Below are 18,566 nucleotides of genomic sequence, written 5' to 3'. Positions count from 1 at the left end.
CAGATATGTTTTTGTTTAATTTGTAGTAGTTTTTTACATTGTACTATGCTGTTAGTATGCTTCCTTTCCACTTCCATCACAACTTAGCAAAGAGTAACATCAGTTTTGCAAAGTAAAGAAATACACGTTTCTGTACATATTTTTGTTACTCTATGCCAGTTCTGTCTGACACACTGGGCAGAGATTCTGTTGCCTGTCACACAGCAGATTGCATTCTTGTCAGTTATTTCTTGGCAGATTGGTCACTGACTGATATCAGTGCAGTTTGTGATGAGCTTGTGAAAAGCAAAATAACACCTCTCCTTAATACACAATAAAGTAGAGAAGTTTAATTTTTTGTGGGGAGAAAAGTACTGTCACATTTTGCAGATAATTGATTTATAAAGCATGCAGAATGAGAATGTGGTCTAGTGAATGCAGTGCAAGTCCAAAAACTAAGAATCAACTCAGTTTTAATCCTAGCTCCTCAACTGACATACTATGTGGCTATGGGAAAAAGCCTTTTAACCTATGTGTACATTTCACTATCTATAACATGGGATGAATAATACATATGGGACAGGTATGACGAGTAGCTAATATTGTGCAGTGCTTTGAAGATGTAAAGTGCTGTACAGTGCTAAGTATTAATTTTAAAGCAGATGTTTAGAGACTTTCTGGCAGTGTACCTACATGGGCATCCCAAGGTTTGTTATGGCTCCTTTACTACCGCATTTATTTTGGGTACAGACATCATTTGAACTCTTTATTCTCTGCAGTTCTCAGCTGTTGTTTCTGTGCAATGCTAGATGGTGGCAGTGTTCATTTTGAAGTACAAGTAGTTTCACTGGAACTCCAAAGGGGACAAACACTGGAAGTGTATTTTACCTTGTAAGCATAGTACGTTTGGCAGCTCCCTGCCAATTAATTTTTTATAACACTAACAGCAAAGAAAACATGAACTTTTAACATAAAGAAGTATTTTATTATAGCTGTTACTAGTAATATTCATTTGGTTTTCACAACACAGGTTACCTCAGCTACCTTTTCAGCCAGTTATGTCAGCACTAGTTTTTCTTTTTGTTTGATCTGTATATTTTTCCACATTTGTTTTCTCTTAGGGACATGTTATCTCCCCAGCCCACACTGTCGCAAACTATCACTCAACTACAGATCTCAAATTTAATTAAAAATGTAGGATTGCCTGCCAGAAACTAGGGCCTATCCCAGTTCTGTGGCTCCCACACTCTGCTTTTACTGACTCATCAGCCAAGTCTGAGTTGGAGGGGAACACACGTAATAACTTTGCAGTTGCTCTTCTGGGGCAGTTAAAGCAGTATGACCTGAAGGAGAGTGACACTAACCTCACTGGTGACAATGTATACCTTCAAATCAGCGGCACTGCGATGGGTACCCGCATGGCCCCACAGTATGCCAACATTTTTATGGCTGACTTAGAACAACGCTTCCTCAGCTCTCGTCCCCTAATGCCCCTACTCTACTTGCGCTACATTGATGACATCTTCATCATCTGGACCCATGGAAAAGAAGCTCTTGAGGAATTCCACCATGATTTCAACAATTTCCATCCCACCATCAACCTCAGCCTGGACCAGTCCACACAAGAGATCCACTTCCTGGACACTACGGTGCTAATAAGCGATGGTCACATAAACACCCCCCTATATCGGAAACCTACTGACCGCTATTCCTACCTACATGCCTCTAGCTTTCATCCAGATCATACCACTCGATCCATTGTCTGCAGCCAAGTGCTACGATATAACCACATTTGCTCCAACCCCTCAGACAGAGACAAACACCTACAAGATCTCTATCATGCATTCCTACAACTACAATACCCACCTGCTGAAGTGAAGAAACAGATTGACAGAGCCAGAAGAGTACCCAGAAGTCACCTACTACAGGACAGGCCCAACAAAGAAAACAACAGAACGCCACTATCCATCACCTTCAGCCCCCAACTAAAACCTCTCCAACGCATCATCAAGGATCTACAACCTATCCTGAAGGACGACCCGTCACTCTCACAGATCTTGGGAGACAGGCCAGTCCTTGCTTACAGACAGCCCCCCAATCTGAAGCAAATACTCTCCAGCAACCACACACCACACAACAGAACCACTAACCCAGGAACCTATCCTTGCAACAAAGCCCGTTGCCAACTCTGTCCACATATCTATTCAGGGAATACCATCATAGGGCCTAATCACATCAGCCACACTATCAGAGGCTCCTTCACCTGCGCATCTACCAATGTGATATGTGCCAGCAATGCCCCTCTGCCATGTACATTGGCCAAACTGGACAGTCTCTACGTAAAAGAATGAATGGACACAAATCAGACGTCAAGAATTATAACATTCAAAAACCAGTTGGAGAACACTTCAATGTCTCAGGTCACTCGATCACAGACCTAAGAGTGGCTATCCTTCAACAAAAAAGCTTCAAAAACAGACTCCAACGAGAGACTGCTGAATTGGAATTAATTTGCAAACTGGATACAATTAACTTAGGCTTGAATAGAGACTGGGAATGGATGAGTCATTACACAAAGTAAAACTATTTCCCCATGGTATTTCTCCCCCCCACCCCACCCCCCACTGTTCCTCTGATCTTCTTGTTAACTGCTGGAATTAGCCTACCTTGCTTGTCACCATGAAAGGTTTTCCTCTTCCCCCCCCCCCCCGTTGCTGGTGATGGCTTATCTTTAAGTGATCACTCTCCTTACAGTGTGTATGATAAACCCATTGTTTCATGTTCTCTGTGTGTGTGTATATAAATCTCTCCTCTGTTTTTTCCACCAAATGCATCCGATGAAGTGAGCTGTAGCTTACAAAAGCTTATGCTCTAATAAGTTCGTTAATCTCTAAGGTGCCACAATTACTCCTTTTCTTTTTGTAACCTCACTGCAATCCTGCCAACCCTGGAAAACTAATCAAATTTCAAAGGCCATTTTTTTTCTCTTTTTTGTTAATTAGACCACAACAAATGTGAAACATGGCAAGGTGTTACAGACTGTCCCTTCTGTTTCCTTGCAGGTAGTGTTACTCTCCATCTTTAACCAACCATTTGAATCATGAGGTACAATCCAAATGTAGTCAGCAATTGGGCAAGAATTTTTCTTACACATATCCAGGAATAATAAGAGATCATTTTCACAATCTGTCTCACAAGCACCAGTAACGTGCTGAAGACAAATATGTTGAAATGACATTTCAAGATGGAAGGTCAGTTCCAGTGGAAAAAGGTCATGAAAACCAAGAAGTGGAGATTAGTAATATAGGATCACACCTGAGCAATGCAATTCTTGAGGCTGATGCAGATGGCATATATTGATATCCTGTACCATGCATGTCCTTGGTAGTACTCCCAAGAGTTAAAACACTGTTAGGAAATACATGAGCTACAATAGTGGGGATTGCTGGTGCTAGAGGCAGATCAGCAACTAAACTTTGTGCAAGTAAAAGCAGTAGAAGTAAAAGCAAATGTACAGTAAATCATTTATGGATGCAGACTGGAATTTAAAAACACTGAAGCGTTCATCTGTGGATTGATTTCTCAGCAAAAGCATTCACTAAATTCATGGCAACAACTGACTCATGTTTGAGTTCCATTTCAAAAAGGTGATTCAGAGGTTATGCTATGTGCAGACAAATAATACAGCTGAGGCAGTCACAAGGGAGGAGGCAAGATCTATGTTCATTTAGCCAAACTTGTGCAAATGGTTGGTTCTGTATTTGCTGTTCCCAATGTAATCTAGAATTCTAAGGCCACAAAATGTACTGGAAAATCCACACCATGGTGTGGAATTGTACTAAAAAAAAAATCCGTTTTCAGTTGTTTTTTTAATTGGCTTTTAGCCCCTAGCATTGCAGAGAAAACCTTGAAAATGTGGCTTACTGCAACCCATGCATCTTTCTTTTCTTGAGCCTGCAAGCGTCCTGAAACAATGACTCTGAGAGGTGTGGTCTGAATAGGGTATGAAATCTGAAACCTAAAGATGACAATTAAAAAGTCAACATTGTTAACTATTTTACTGATGATCGTCACAGGAAAAACACCCAGTAAATGTGGCTATCCTAGCTGCAGGCTCTCTGGGAAATGTAATATTAAAATAAATAGTACAAGTGCTATTGAACTGACTCTTTCATTCATTTTCACTAAAAAGCTTCATTTTTAAAATAAAGCTGCCAAAGAATTTCCAGTTTGCTTTAACAGTGTTACAGAATGCTGTCACATTCCATCACTGGCAATTTTAAAATCAAGATTGACAGACTCCAACATGATCCTTGGTAAATTGTTCTAGTGGATACCCTCTCTCTTAAAATTTACACCTTATTTCCAGTCTGAATTTGTCTAGCTTTAACTTCTAGCTATTGGATCATATTATACATTTGTCTACTAGATTAAAGAGCCCATTATCAAATATTTATGCCCCATGTAGGTACCTATAAACTGTGTTCAAGTCATCCCTTAACCTTCTTTTTGTTAGACTCAAGGAGCTCAATCTATTTAATTTATCGCTATAAGGTGTGTTTTCTAATCATTTAATCATTCTTATGACTCTTCTTTGAACCTTATCAATATCCTTTGTGAATTATGGATACCAGAACTGGACACAGTATTCCAGCAGCAGTCACACCGGTGCCACATCCAGAGGTAAAATAACCTCTCTACTGCTTCTTAGGATTCCCCAGTTTATGCATTCAAAGATCACAGTACAATAGCCTTTTAGCCACTGCATTGCACTGAGAACTCTTGTTCAGCTGATTATTGCCCCGACCCCCATATCGTTTCCCAGGATAGAGTCCCCCATTGTGTAAGTATGGCCTACCTTCTTTGTTCCTAGATGTATACATTTACATTTAGCCATATTAAAAGGCACGTTGTTTGCTTGTGCCCAGTTCACCAAGCAATCTAGATTGCTCTGTATCAGTGACTTGTCCTCTTCATTATTTACTATCCCTTTAATTTTTATGTCATATGCAAACTTTATCAATGTTGGTTTTATATTTTCTTCTAGGTCATTTATAAAAATGTTAGATAATGTAGGGTCAAGAACCGAGCCCTGTAGGATGCCAGTAGAAATACACTCACTTGATGGTGATTCCTCATTTTACTCCTATATTGTGAGAGCTATCATTTAGCCATTTTTAATCCATTGAATCTGTAGAATGTTAATTTGATATAGTTCTGGTTTTTTAATCAAAATGTCATGTGGTTCCAAATCAGAGCACTATTACCTTTATCAACCAAACTTGTAATCTCATTTAAAAAAAAAATTAGCTTGACAGGATCTGTCTTCCACAAAGCTATGTTGATTCCTTACTCACGTTGTCCACATGTCTCTAGTGTCATCTTCATTTTTGTTGTGGATTTTACTATAGATGTGTAGAGTTAGAAAGCTAACCAATTTCAGGATACATTTTTTAATTCCTATCCCCCTCTAAATTTATTAGAGTGAGATGGACATAGACTAGTTAGAAGAGTGTAATTGCTGACGCTAGAAGGACTGCTTTTTCTTTCCATGTCTATGAAAACTTCTGCAGAAAGTCACTTTTCTCCCCTATTTCCCCCTGCCATCCCCAATTAAAAATAATGTTATCGTTGGACAGGTGAGAGGAAAACAGCAACATTTCATATTAAAGATATACTGATAGATATGCGCTACTGCTGCCCCACCTGCAGAACATGTCAAGAGACACCATCTTGATTTACTGAAGAATAGCATTAGAAGGGAATACAATATAGCAGTGAATGCCCACAGTGCAGTGGAATTTATTTATTTTTCTTGCCGTTATTATTATTGTTGTTGTTGTTATTATTATTATTATTATTATTATTATTATTATTATTATTATTATTTATTATGACATCATAGGTATGGGGTTTTTTTTAAGGAATAGCCTTCACAACATAAAAGATATTTAAGCATGAAAAGGGGAAAGCTACGGTCTAAAACAGGGACGGGCAAACTTTTTGGCCTGAGGGCCGCATTGGGTTTTGGAAATTGTATGGCAGGCTGGTTAGGGGAGGCTGTGCCTTCCCAAACAGCCAGGCGTGGCCTGGCCCCCACCCCGCTTCTCGCCCCCTGATGGCGCCCCCCCCAAGACCCCTGCCCCATCCAACCACCCCTTCTCCCTGTCCCCTGACTGCCACCTGCCACCCCATCCAACCCCCCCCCTTCCTGACTATCCCCTGGGATCCCTGCTCCCATTCAACACCCCCCATTCCCCACCCTCTGACCAACCCCCCCACTCCCTGCCCTCTGAATTCCCCTGCCCTCTATCCAACAACACGCCCCCCCCCCCACTCCCTGCCCCCTTACTGTGCTGCCTGGAGCACCGATGGCTGACGTCGCTACAGTGTACCGCCCGACTGGAGCCAGCCATGCACCGCGCAGCACAGAGCACCGGGTCAGGCCAGGCTCTGCAGCTGCACTGCCCCAGGAGCTCGCAGCCCTGTCGCCCAGAGCATTGGAGCTCATAGAGGCTCCAATGCAGACACTTGTCAACCTCATCATGTCTGTTCATATATTCTCTCCCAGCGAGACTCCTGCAGGCATTCAACACGTGCTAACACATTCATCATCATCATCATCATCATCATCATCATATGTATTACAGTAGTACCTAAGGGCCAGCCAAAACCAGGGCCCCTCTGTGCTAGGCACCCAACAAACACAGTACAGTAGAAGCCCTGCAGAGCTTACAGTCTAAACAGCCAAGAGAGACACAGACTTCTTAGAACACACAAGCAGACGGAACAATGTGATGGTAACAAATGGCTTGTTAGTTTCAACAAGGGGCTGAGCTAAATGGAAAGAAAAAGAAAAGAGGGTGATGGGGATGTGGAGCCGGTGTGGAGTGACGCTGAGGTGAAGAGACTGTAACAGAGGGGTAGGGTTGGAGCAAACACTAATCAGCACAGGGCTGAGAAAATCCAGTCAAAACTGTAGTAGGTTCTCTGAAGGTCCAAAGGTCCTTGTGTTGGCTGCTTCTGCTCCTATCAGCTGGAGTTTCTGACTGGCTTCTCTGCAGTTTTCTCCCCAGCCCATGTGGTGAGGGGCAGGTGAGGGCACATCTGGATCCTAGAGCCCCCAGTGTGCGTGTCAGAGTCTTTCACCCCCATTCAATAGTCCCTGCTTTGCCTGCTTCTGTCCCTGTTGGCTGTCACTTTTTTCTCTTTTGAACTTCTGTTTTATGTTTTTGGGGGGAGAGAAGGGGAAGAGAACTGGGAAAGTAAACAGTTCCATCGTAATATGGCAGTGGTGAGAAATGCTGATGATACAAAAATTTCATTGGCTGTCATGAAGTTATGACAGTTTACACCAGCTGAGGATCTGTCCTCTATCTGCAGGTTTTCTCAAGTACTGGATAGCTCTGTACTATCGCCTACTGCTACTAACTTATTTGTTTACTAGTCACATTGCAGCAATGCCCATGTAGGTTGGGCATTTTAATACTCATTCAGCCTGATTCTTGTGAGCTTGCCTGACTTTTTATTTTATATTACTTTAATAGTATATTAAATAGCATATTTTCAAAGAGCACATGGTTTTGCTTACATATTTAAGCTTGGATTTCTTGACTGCAGGAACTCCAAAGGGACATAGAGAAACACAGCACTGGAGTTGCATCTGTTCTCAACCTGTGTGAGGTGCTTCTCCATGATTGTGATGCTTGTGCCACAGAAACAGAGTGTGACTCCATCCAGCAGGCCACCCGGAACCTGGACAGAAGATGGAGAAACATCTGTGCAATGTCAATGGAAAGGCGACTTAAGTAAGTGCAAAATACTCCTAAAACCCAAGAGATTCTCCAGATGTTTCAATCTGGAAAAAAAAGTTGCTGTTTCTCAGATATTCACTTACCTGAGAAAATATTCTCCATATTTAAAAGTAGACCATGTCCCAGATCTTGCAAGGAGATCTGCACAAGCAGGACTCTGCACTTGTGTGGAACGAGATTGTTGTCACCGGGGTTATGTACAGTCCCAAAAGTCTGTCCATTGAATTTCAGGATCAGGACTCAAATTACATTTCTGCTACATGTATAATCATAACAACATTGCTTTTTCATCAGCTGAAATGTTTTTTTCACTGACTTATTTCATGTTTTAAAGATACATTGTTACAAAAACATATTTGCGGTGGATATTCTTAAAACTAGCCCTCTGATTTTTTTACTGATGAATGCAAAAGAATGTCACCACATCCTTATGTTAATTCAAAGTAATTTATGACAAATATACTTAGTCATTTTAATGTTTGTTTTTAAAAATACCAATACACTACCTCCTCCTGGTTGAGTTACCCTGGAAAATTTAACAATTCATGCTGCAACATTTTGGTTTTCTATAGGAATACAGTTGAATGTTGTCTCTAGAACAGCAGTTCTCAAAATGTAGCAACCCAAGGACCCCCATTTTGATTTTAAATTTTTCATGGACCTCCAGGCTGGCTTCTGATTTTCCCCAGGGGTGCTCAACTCCCACTCAGCCCCAGGCCCCACCCCCATTCCACACCTTCCCCCAAGACCCCACCTTTGCCCCTCCTCTTCCCTACCTCTTTCCTCCCACAAACATGCACCGTCCCTGCTCTTCCCCTTCCCTCTCAGCACCTCCTGCATACTGCTGAACAGATGTTCCGCATCATGCAGGAGGCACTGGGAGGGAGGAGGAGGAGTTGATCAGTGGGGCCGACAGCCCCAGACATGACTTGTGGACCTCGTGGAATACCCTTGTGGACCCCAGTTTGAGAACCACTGCTCTAGAACATTCGACTAATTGGAGTTTTTATACATAGGATTACATTTTGGCAAATGGCCAAATTTTTAGAACTCCTATTACAGCTCATAATGTTCTTTTTATACCAATTGTAAATGAGGATTTGCAACACACACAAAAAACATTGCTGTCTTATTCCAGCTTAAACTGGAATCAACCAGCCATTTATGTTGTCCATTTATCAACCTTGCAATCAAGGCTTGGTTAAGAGCCAGTTACTGTTCAGTGCAGCCCTGGTTCCCTATTGTAGCTTATGATCAGGCAGAACAATGCAGTCAAATGACCTCAAATCTCAACGTACCCTAATTTTCCATTTTGTCGCAGAATTGAAGAGACGTGGCGACTGTGGCAAAAGTTCTTAGATGACTATTCTCGCTTTGAAGACTGGCTGAAAATTTCAGAGAGGACAGCTGCCTTTCCTAGCTCCTCTGGTGTGCTGTATACGGTTGCCAAGGAAGAGCTAAAGAAATTTGAGGTAACTTACTATGTTTGAAATTTAATATCTCCAGATCCTATTACAGCAGCCAGCTGGTTCTCCTTTCAGTTCATAAGCTGCTCAGTACAGACACATGAAACAGAAGAGTTGATGATTTTGCAGCTGTCCCCACTACCATTTTTTAAGAAAAAAAATTAGAAGCTGTAGATATATGGATATATAGATATAGGAAAAGATATACTAGGTCATCCAGTGTCTCACCATATCAATGAAGGATTGTTCCTTACAGTGCATTGTCCAGGGTTCTGTCCACTTTAATTTTTAAATGTCCCAAATCCTTCTACACTTTCTCTTTGAAGACTATATACACCCTAAATATTTTCTTTTCCTATAGTTCATCCCATTGCTCCTGGCTGTAATTTCTGGTATTGTACCACCTTAAATAACTCCTCTCCTTTTTCATATTTACACTCTTCAGATATTTGCAAAGTGTTACCACATTCCCATCTTAGGTCCTGATCCTGCAAACACTTACACTCACAAGTAACTTTACGCGTGTAAGTATTCGCTTTGGTATTACTCGGACAACACACAAGCTAAATATTTAGCATGTGCCTATGTGTTAGCAGGGGTGGGGCCTGAGCTGGGGTTTAGCCATGTTGTAGTTTATTTAACTCATCGGTGTTTGTGACTAGTAACACACTGGACAGAGTGTATGTGTGGTGTGCAAATAAATGGAACTCTCGGGGGGTTGTTCAAGTGAGTTAGTTTCAGTTTTCTTTCCTAATTGTGAACACAAGAAAATAAACTCTTTGGGCTTAGGCTTTGGAATGCTTCAGCCAGGCTCAGTTTTTATTACCTGTGTACAAACCTCTGGAAGCTATGGTCCTTAATGAAACCCTGACAGACGCTCTTAATTATAGTGAAGCCGAAGGCTACCATATAATAATCATGTAAAGGATGAGAATAATCTAGAAAAGCAGTATTCTGTTTGCAATCCTGCCCATTTGTTCCATCGTCCCTTCATTCAGTGACCAGAGTCTAAATCATGTTTAGTGAGTTACTGTAAATGAGAGACTACATGCATACCTCAGCTGTCTTCTATGATCACAGCTAACCTGACTTTGCCCTAAGCCTGTTTGTCTATGCTCTCCCACTGTGTTAGCCTTTATATACTGACCTTTACCTTCCAACACACATCACATTACTCTCACACAGACAAATGGAGCTTAGATTGCAGACAAGGACAACAAAAAAAACTTCAAAAACTGTCTCCAGTCTCCAACAAGAGACTGCTGAATTGGAATTAATTTGCAAACTGGATACAATTAATTTAGGCTTGAATAGAGACTGGGAGTGGATGGGTCATTACACAAAGTAAAAATTTCCCCATGTTATTTCTCCCGCCATCTCACCCCCCACTGTTCCTCAGACGTTCTTGTTAACTGCTGGAAATGGCCCACCTTGATTATCACCACAAAAGGTTTTCCTCCTCCCCCCCCCCCCTTTGCTGGTAATAGCTCATCTTAAGTGATCACTCTCCTTACAGTGTGTATGATAAAACCCATTGTTTCATGTTCTCTGTGTGTGTATATAAATCTCCTCACTGTATTTTCCACTGAATGCATCCGATGAAGTGAGCTGTAGCTCACGAAAGCTTATGCTCAAATAAATTTGTTAGTCTCTAAGGTGCCACAAGTACTCCTTTTCTTTTTGCGAATACAGACTAACACGGCTGCTACTCTGAAACCAGTTTTTAGTCCAGTACTCCTGTTTAAATTGGTACATCTACATGTACATACAGCTATTATCATCTCAAAGTAGGGATGTAAGTCCAAAATTAATGTTCATGTGGGGGCAGCCCTGACCAGAGGTAGAAAATTGAGTTCCTTCGATTGTAACTGTACTTTTTTCCCTAATTTTATTCTCCTATCCATTCCACCAATAAGATTAAAACCTTTAAGAACTTTAGCACAGCACATTAGAAGGCCTCAAGTTATTCAGTATATCATGAGCTCCATTGTACAAAATCACACGGTAGTCCCAGTATTTCACTGAGACTGTAATGCAAAGAGGAACATAAGCAAATGAATTACTGCATAGCTGAACTGAACACTGGAAAACGCATATAATTGCTCTTTTGCTAAACAAGACTTGATAATAGGTGAGGTGGCATTGTAAATTTACATAGAGTTGTAGATTACAAGGTTAAATCTTTTGAGTTAGTAAATCAGTGGTCAGATTTATGCCTCTTCCATGAGAGAATGTGCTTCTGACTCCATTACAGAACCGCGTGTTGGTTGGTTTCTTCTTCATTGGCATTTAAAAAAAGAAAGTAATTACAGTGACAAGGATCCATCGGTGTATTTGATTGTTTCAGACTAGCTCCTTTAGCTATCCCTGTGGGTTCATTGCACAAAAGTGCTTATTTTTATTTTTAATTAACATGTATTCTGGCAGGATTGAGGCAATATGCATCTACATAGCTGATGCTGATGATGAATTTGTATTCGGGTCCACTAGCATATTTGTTTTCCAGTGCTATCATTTCTCTCCCTCCTCCTATCCTCATAGTCATTTTTTCTTCTTTGAGTGCTTGTTCATGTCCATTCCACATTAGGTGTATGCGTGCCGTGTGCATGAGCGTCGGAAACTTCTTGCCTTAGTGGCTCCCAGCAGGGGGCCCCCTGAGTGGCGCCACTGCATCGTGCATATATACCCCTGCCGCCCGACCCCCTTCAATTCCTTCTTACCGTCTATGGTGGCGTTGGAACAACTTCTCTCTCTCGTATGAAAGCAGTCCCTTAGCCTTTCTCAGAGTTAGATAGCTGTTATCAATTATCAGAGTAGCAGCCATGTTAGTCTGTATCCGCAAAAAGAAAAGGAGGACTTGTGGCATCTTAGAGACTAACAAATTTATTTGAGCATAAGCTTTCATGAGCTACAGCTCACTTCATCGGATGCATCAGTTAGTTAGCATACCTTTGTTGTGGACACTTAAGTGATTAGGTGCTTGGAGGCTTCCAGTACCTGCCCCAGGAGGTGGGGCATGCCGCAGGCCCACGGGTTTAAGGCTTGTGCCACGTGCCGCAAGCCTGTGTCAGTGACCCCCCACAACTCGTGTCTAAGTTGCCTGGGGGAAGAGCATCAAACTGAGCAGTGTAAGATTTGCAAGGTGCTCAAGCCAAGAACAAAGAAAGAAAGAGACTTTTGTTTGAAGCAGTTGTTGATGGAGGCCGCATTGCAGCCATCGGGCCTGGAGCGCCCGATGTCGGCTCCGGCTTCCTTGGTGCGTAGTGCCCCGGAGCCGTCAAGAGACCCAGCACCGGCTAAACATCGAAAGCTATTGGCCCCAGAGCACCAGACTAGGCCCCAGCACCGCTCGTCCTCCCCGGTGCAGCCCACAGCGCAGCCAAAAGGAAGGCGCGGACGTTCACCGCATAGGAGGCTGGCGCCTTCCAAGGTCCCAAGCACCGATAAGAGCGGGAAGGCCACTGTACCAGTGCTGATACCAGTGGCTTCGGCACCGCAAGTCCCACTGAGCCAGGCCTAAGTGAGCTCAGTGTGGATGATGGGCTCGAGGACATAATGGATCAACCCTCCACGCCTGGCACCTTTGAGGTGGTGAAGGACCTCATTGAGCTGACGGCAACGAGCCCCATCCCGTACAGGGACAATCCTCCGGCACCCATGCCATGGGTGCCGTCAAGGGGTAGGCCGGCTATGGTGTGCCATTCAAGGACACCGTCCTGGAGTTGGTCCCAGTCGAGCTCTGCGTCTGCAGATTCAGAAGGAAGTCGTGGTTCTGGGAGTGGGTCAGCATGAGGAAATAACGGAAGAGGCGTGACGCTCTCCGGCACCACTTAGAGACCGGCACTGGGAGCAATCGAGATGGCTGTCACTGGAGGACTCCCACAGATGCCGGTCCTGGGAACCCCAGTCCCAGTCTAGATCCTGTTCCCAGTCCCTGGGATATCGGTGCCGGTCCCGCTCCCATTCGGTTAGGAGCTGCTCATCGATCTCCCGCTGGCACAGATCGTCTGCACCGCTATGGCCTTCATGGTCGGCATTGCCGCAGTCCAGTGCCGACTCCGGCCATTACAGTTACTCACATCGTGCCCTGGACAGCGGGGACCCTCAGACGGGTTGGCACCCCCAATCGGAGCCTCTAGGTCATTGGCCCTTCTGGACTCCTTGGGCCTACCAACAGCGCTAAGGGGCCCCGTCCAGGGCAAGCTACTCAGTGCAGCAGTGCCGGTCCCCGCACCAACACCCGACGGCGCCGGAAGCTACAGTATCCAGGCCTCCAGCATCCCCCCAGAATAAACTGGAGATACCAGTACTGAGTCCGGTGCCGCCCAAGGTCTCCCACCCTGGCCCAAGCCGGAGGCCCCTCCCATGGGAGAAGGGGAGCAGGAGGAACAGCCAGAGGGGTTTGAGCAGCTGCTAACCTCCTTGTCATCCCCGGATAAGGCGGTGGTGAGTACAGCGGTGTCCAGCCCTCCACCCATAGACCACAGATCCCACCAGGAGTTACTGCATAGGGTCGCCCAGAACTTGGGGTTGCAGTCCAAGGAGACAGTTGAGCAGGAGGACCTCATGGTGGACATCTTGAGCCCCGAAGGTCCATCTAGAATAGCGCTCCTGCTCATTAAGACCATCCAATCGAATTATAAGACTATATGGCAGACCCCGGCCTCCAGCGCTCCAACAGCCAAAGGTGTGGAGCGCAAATACTTTCCCCCGTCAAAGGGCTACGAATTCTTGTTCTGCCACCCAAGTCCATGCTCCCTGGTGGTCTCAGCAGTGAATGAAAGGGAGCGCCATAGACAACAGGCCCCGGTCCCTAAGGCCAAGGAGGCAAAATGCCTGGACCTTTTTGGCAGAAAGGTGTACTTATCAGGAGGCCTTCAGATGAGGATTGCTAACAAACAGGCCATCCTCAGCAGTCATTATTTTAACTTCTGGGCTGTGGTGGGGAAGTTTAAGGACAATCTCTTGCAAGGTTCCCAACAGGAGTTTATGGCTCTCGTGGACGAGGGCAAGGCAGTAGCTAAGATCTCTCTCCAGGCCTCCCTGGATTCAGCAGACGCGGCGGCCAGAGCAATTGCGTCGGGGGTGGTCATGAGGTGCTCGGCGTGGCTTCAGGAGTCAGGCCTGCCGCCTGAGGTCCAGAATACGCTTCAGGACCTCCCCTTTGAAGGGTCCGGGCTCTTTTCGGATCAGACAGACGCGAGGCTGCATAGCCTCAAGGACTCGAGGGGGTACACTTAAGTCGCTGGATACGCACACCCCGGTGGTGCAGAGGAAGCCCTTTAAGATGCAGCCTCCCCCTCAGCGCCAGTACCAGCATCGCCATAGGCATGAGCCTTACCGTAGGTGAGGCAGGGATAACAGGTAACGGCGCAATAACAACAATAATGCGCCAGGTCAGAACCAAAGTCAGCACAGATCCCAGCCGGGCACTAAGCCAGGCGTTTGAAGGTGCGCTCAGGGACAGCATACCAGACCAGTCACCAGATCCATCCTTCTGTTTCCTGAACCGCCTGAGCCATTTCTCCCGTGTGTCGTCCAGCATTAAGTTGGATCATTGGGTCTTATGCATGGTACGGAACGGGTACTCTTTGCAATTCTCTTTCCTCCCTCCCTCCCTCCCACTCCCCCTTCCCCGTCCCTCTTCAGGGACCCCTCTAACGAGCATCTCCTAGAGAAGGAGGCTCTCTCGCTGGTAGAGGCAGTGCCGCATGGCCTAAAGGGGAAAGGTTTCTACTCCCGGTACTTCCTCATCCCCAAGGCCAAAGGGAGCCTTCATCCCATTTTAGACTTGCGTGGGCTCAACAAGTTCCTGGTCAAGGCCTGGTGCTGCATAGTTTTTCTGGCCACCATCATCCCTTCCTTGGATCCGGGGGGCTGGTACGCTGCCCTCGACATGAAGGACGAGTACTTTCATATCGCCATCCACCCTGCACATCGTCAGTTCCTGCACTTCACAATAGTCCAAGAACATTACCAGTTTGCGGTTCTCCCATTAGGTCTAGCCGCAGCCCCACGGGAGTTCACGAAATGTATGGCGGTGGTGGCGGCCTTCTTATGGAGGCAGAGGATCCGGGTTTACCCATACCTCGACGACTGGCTCCTGGCGGGTCGATCCAAAGCGGAAGTGCGGGGCCACGTGGAGGTGGCCTTGAGATTGTTCCACAAGCTGGGGCTCCTGGTCAATATCCCCAAGTCCACTTTCGTGCCCATGCAGAGAGTGGAATTCATAGGGGCGGTCCTGGACGTGGTGTATGCCAGGGCAAGTCTTCCAGTATCCCGATTCCAGGCTATCCAGCAAGCGGTGACCTCCCTGCGCCAGTTTCCAACAACAGCCAGGTGTTGCCTGCAACTGCTGGGCCACGTGGCAGCATGCACGCACGTGGTCAGGCCTGCCAGACTGAGACTCAGGACTTCGCTGGTGTGGTTCGCTCGGGTGTACCGCCCAGGCAGGGACCCCCTGGACTTGGTAGTGACAGCCCCAAGGGATGTGCTGGACTCCCTGCTGTGGTGGCAGTTCCAGCCTGTGGTTTGCAAAGGCATCCCCTTTGCCGCCCCACAACCGGACCTGACGCTGGTGATGGACGCGTCAGACCGTGGATGGGGGCTCACCTGGGGGGACTCAGGGCTTGTGGTCTGGAGCAGAGCAGTCACTCCATATCAGTGTGAAGGAGCTCAGGGCAGTTCGTCTAGCCTGCCAGACCTTTCACGCCACTCTGAGTGGTCACAGCATGACAGTTCTGACAGACAACACTATTGCCATGTTTTATATAAGCAAGAGGGGCGGGGCCCGTTCCTCACCGCTCTCCTCCTCTGGGACCTTTGTATAGCCCACGCCATTCACCTCGAGGTGTCGTATCTCCCGGGGGTGCGAAACAAGCTGGCAAACTACCTCAGCAGGTCGTATCGCATGCACGAGTGGATGCTCAGAGTGGACGTCATGCTTTCGCTCTTCCACAGGTGGGGTTTTCCCCAGGTAGACTTGTTTGCACCAGGGTCAACACCCAGTGCCTGCGGTTCTGCTCGTTCCAGGGCCGCAGCCCTGGCTCAATCGCAGACGCGTTTGCGATCCCGTGGGGAGGGGACTTGATGTATGCCTTTCCCCTGCTCCCCTTGGTACACAAGGTCCTGCTCAAGGTATGCAGGGACAGGGCAGCGGTGGTCCTCATCGCCCTGGCGTGGCCCTGCCAGCACTGGTACACAATGCTCCTAGAAATATCGGTGGAGGCTGCAGTAGTCCTGCCCCTACACCAGGACCTCATCATGCAGGACGGCGGGCAGCTTCTCCACCCCAACCTGAAATCACTACACCTGATGGCATGGAAGCTCTGTGGCTAAACGCCTTGGAGAGCCAGTGCTCCCTTCCTGTGCAGCAGATTCTCCTTGGCAGTAGGAAGCCCTCTACCAGGGCTACCTATATGGCCAAGTGGAAAAGTTCTCGTGTTGGTGTGACCCCGACAAGTGCAGCCATGCCAGGCCCTGGTGCAAGCCATCCTAGAGTACCTCGTGCACCTCAAGCAGCAGGGGCTGGCCCCGTCCTCACTCAGGCGCCTGGCAGCCATCTCCACCTTCCATCCAGGGTTTTCGGGGGTCTCGGTGTTTTCCCACCCAGTGGTGGAACGGTTCCTTAAAGGATTGGAGAGGATGTTTCCGTTCTCATGCCCCGCAGTCTCTTCGTGGAACCTTAACTTGGTCCTCTCTAAGCTCATGGGACCCCCTTTCGAGCCCCTCGCTACCTGCTCCCTCTTCCACCTTTCCTGGAAGGTGGATTTCTGGTGACCCTTACCTCAGTAGAAGGGTGTCTGAGCTGAGGGCTCTCACCTCTGAGCCACCGTATACAGTGTTTCACAAGGATAAGGTGCAGCTCCAGCCGCACCCCAAGTTCCTCCCTAAAGTGGTCTCGCAATTCCATTTGGGCCAGGACATTTGTCTGCCGATGTTTTTTCCAAAACCCCATACGGACCCAAGTCACCGCAGCCTGCACACCCTGGATGTGCGTCGACCGCTGGCGTTCTATTTGGAGCACACCAAGCCCTTTCACAAATCCGCGCAGCTGTTCATGGCCGTAGCCAAGAGGATGAAAGGCCTCCCGGTGTCAGCGCAGCAGATCTCGTCTTGTATTACAAGCTGCATCCGGGCGTGCTCTTAGCTCACAGGTGTTCTGGCCCCAGCAGTCACAGCCCATTCTACCAGGGCGCAAGCGACTTCCACAGCTTTCCTGGCACAGGTCCAGATCCAGGAGATCTGCAGAGCAGCCTCCTGGTCCTCTGTGCACATCTTCACAACCCACTACGCGGTCAACCAGCAGGCCAGAGAGGACGCGGCGGTTGGCAGAGCCGTCATCTGAACAGTTGTTCCATGACTCCTACCCTCCTCCAGAGGTAAGCTTGTGATTCACCTAATATAGAATGGACATGAACAAGCACTCGAAGAAGAAAAACGGTTACTTACCTTCTCGTAACTGTTATTCTTTGAGATGTGGTGTTTCACGTCCATTCCACCACCCACCCTCCTACCCCTCTGTCAGAGTCGCTGGCAAGAAGGAACCGGAGGGGGTCGGGTGACAGGAGTATATATGCACGGTGCAGTGGTGCCACTCGGGGCCCCCCACCAGCACGACGGGAGCGCTAAGGGAAAAAGTTTTCCGATGCTCATGCACACGGTGTGCGCACACCTAATGTGGAATGGACGTGAACAACACATCTTGAAGAACAGCAGTTATGAGAAGGTAAGTAACCGGGTTTTTTGCTGCCTAATGCTACACAATGCAAACTTGCACAACTGTGATCTGGAACCAAAGCCAATTCACTTCTTTATCATTTCCTTTAAATTGCATGTGTCCCAAATAGAGCTGAGTGAAATATTCAACACATTTAGCCCTTTTCTCTGTTCATGAATCATCAGCAAAACAAACTTTGCTTTTGAGAAATTCAACAATAAATTTGTGAACAAATTCAAGTCTACAAAGTGCTTACCAGCTTCTTACTATGACTTGCTTTTTGAGTATTTGCTATTCACACAGTGTGATTGATCATCTAACTCACATGGTACTGTTTCTGTTCTCAAATTGGCTGACTGAAACTTTTATAACCTGAAGAATGTTACCAGATTTTCCCATTACTTTGGGGTATGATCATTTATTAGGGTTACTCTTCTGGGGGGGTGGGTCTGTAATTCTATCAGTGTACTGCTTGTGTCACTTGTGTTCTTATACGAAGCTCTACTTCTCCCTTCTACAAGTTCCCTTCCAATGGAGCTATCCTGCAGGACCTAGGTTCCCAAGAGCTGGGTTTTTCCAGCCCCAGAA

At 46.4% G+C, this 18,566-nt stretch overlaps 1 protein-coding gene across 1 annotated transcript in view; it reads left to right on the top strand.

The window, feature by feature from the left end:
- Positions 1 to 18,566, top strand: part of SYNE1 (spectrin repeat containing nuclear envelope protein 1) — a 507,598-nt gene that overhangs the window by 457,410 nt on the left and 31,622 nt on the right. Inside the window, 2 exon segments of the mRNA XM_043511213.1 lie at positions 7,600 to 7,787; positions 9,115 to 9,265. Of these exon segments, the coding sequence (XP_043367148.1) occupies positions 7,600 to 7,787; positions 9,115 to 9,265 (339 nt within the window).

Source organism: Dermochelys coriacea, chromosome 3, assembly GCF_009764565.3.
Source record: "Dermochelys coriacea isolate rDerCor1 chromosome 3, rDerCor1.pri.v4, whole genome shotgun sequence".
NCBI classification, from domain to species: domain Eukaryota; kingdom Metazoa; phylum Chordata; order Testudines; family Dermochelyidae; genus Dermochelys; species Dermochelys coriacea.
The sequence above is the reverse complement of the archived record's forward strand: the minus strand, read 5'-3'. Positions and strand labels throughout refer to the sequence as shown.